The 1,779-nt window shown below is 40.6% G+C and overlaps 1 protein-coding gene across 1 annotated transcript in view; it reads left to right on the top strand.

The window, feature by feature from the left end:
* LOC107596898 (protein unc-13 homolog A-like) overlaps nt 1-1,779 on the top strand; it is a 60,437-nt gene that overhangs the window by 57,539 nt on the left and 1,119 nt on the right. Inside the window, exons 42-43 of the mRNA XM_016287754.1 lie at nt 1,255-1,414; nt 1,506-1,773. Of these exons, the coding sequence (XP_016143240.1) occupies nt 1,255-1,414; nt 1,506-1,773 (428 nt within the window). The remainder of the gene's footprint in view (nt 1-1,254; nt 1,415-1,505; nt 1,774-1,779) is intronic.

Consider the following 1,779-nt stretch of genomic DNA (forward strand, 5'->3'; position numbering starts at 1 on the left):
TAAAATATCTTTAATAGAAAACCACTATTTTAAGTGTAATATTTACTAATATTTTTATTTTTACAGTTTTTTTTTATCAAAGAAATTCAGCCTTCTTTCAATAAATAAATGAATAAATAAATAAAGTCTTCATTATTTCAAACATTTGACCGCCAGTGTTTATATAAAATAATGCATGTGATCTAAATAGCAAATAATATTTTTATTAGGCTATAATAAGCCTATATATCACTTTCCTAATCATGACACTTGAAAACGAAAGTCTTCAGATTTGATATGAATGATATTTTAAGTTTTTTTTTTTGTTTTTTTACATTTTCTTAGAAAATGCCTGGATAGAGATTTACAAACATTCACTCTAATCTTATATTGTGACGAATAACGTAAATGGCATTTAGAAATTAAAAAAGATCGTGAAAAATTGACAAATATTGCTGAATTGTCTCGTCATGTTTAGCTGCTTATCTTACCTCAGCTCGCTTTCAAGAGGCGCGCGGCTCAGCATCTGTGAACAGTAAATTCCGCCGCCTTTGATTTGATTGGCTATTTCAAACACTGACATTGACGAGCACTTTTGAGCCGCTACACTGAGCCGGAGTGCGCTAAATTAATGATGTTTGACATTCGTCTGGGTTGATGGAGGGATATAGGCTATGTACATTTACTATAATTCATTCTTTATATATATTTACACGATGGGCCAGCCCACATTGTACAGCGGCCCACTGGAAAAACTCCCAGTGCTCCAGATGGCCAGTCCGCCACTGCTGGGGCAGTACCCTTAAACCAGGGGTCTCCAACCCTGCTCCTGAAGAGCTGCCATCCTGCAGAATTCAGCTCCAACCCAAATTAAACATACCTGAACCAGCTAATTAAGGTGTTCAGGGTTAATTAATAATTGAAGCAAGGTTGGAATTGAAGTCTGCAGGATAGTAGCTCTCCAGGAGCAGGGTTGGAGATCTTATCTCCCTCTAAAAAGTGCATTTTAGAGTCATAATATGTACTCTTAAGACTCTGGTATGAACCTTTTAGGATTAGATAAGGTACAAAGATGACCCATTGAGAGCACTGTCCCAGTTCACAAGCTGTTATACCTCTAAATGTACCGTGTTTGTCCATTTTCTTCAGAGAATGGAGGGTTTTTATAGAGTGGTGGTCTAAGGAACCCCAAATGGACACTCAAGTAGCTTCATTTCTGCAGCGTAATGGGATGCAAGAGAAGAAAACTGAACAACTCATTATATTTTCTCTTAGTGGTGGCTGCGAATGACCTACGGTGGCAGACTTCTGGAATTTTCCGGCCCTTCGTGGAGGTCTACATCATTGGCCCCCATCTCAGTGATAAGAAAAGAAAGTATGCCACCAAGTCCAAGAACAACAGCTGGGCTCCCAAATACAATGAGACCTTTACATTGTGAGTGACATGCACTTGCATTTGAGTTTCTGCATACCACATTTTACGCAACAGTTCCTGAATAAAACATAATCTTGCTTCTTTTTCAAAGCACTTTGAGTAACGAAGTGGGTCCGGAGTGCTACGAGCTGCAGGTGTGCGTGAAAGACTACTGCTTTGCGCGAGAGGACCGCACAGTTGGAATGGCGGTACTGCAGCTGAAGGATGTAGCACCGCGGGGTAGCGTAGCATGCTGGCTACCGCTAGGTAAACGCATTCACATGGACGAAACCGGCCTGACCGTACTACGAATCCTGTCGCAGCGCAACAACGACGACGTCGCGAAAGAATTCGTCAAGCTTAAATCCGACCAGCGCTCTGCTGAG

Source organism: Sinocyclocheilus grahami, unplaced genomic scaffold (assembly GCF_001515645.1).
Source record: "Sinocyclocheilus grahami isolate Dianchi unplaced genomic scaffold, SAMN03320097.WGS_v1.1 scaffold224.1, whole genome shotgun sequence".
In the NCBI taxonomy this organism is placed as follows: domain Eukaryota; kingdom Metazoa; phylum Chordata; class Actinopteri; order Cypriniformes; family Cyprinidae; genus Sinocyclocheilus; species Sinocyclocheilus grahami.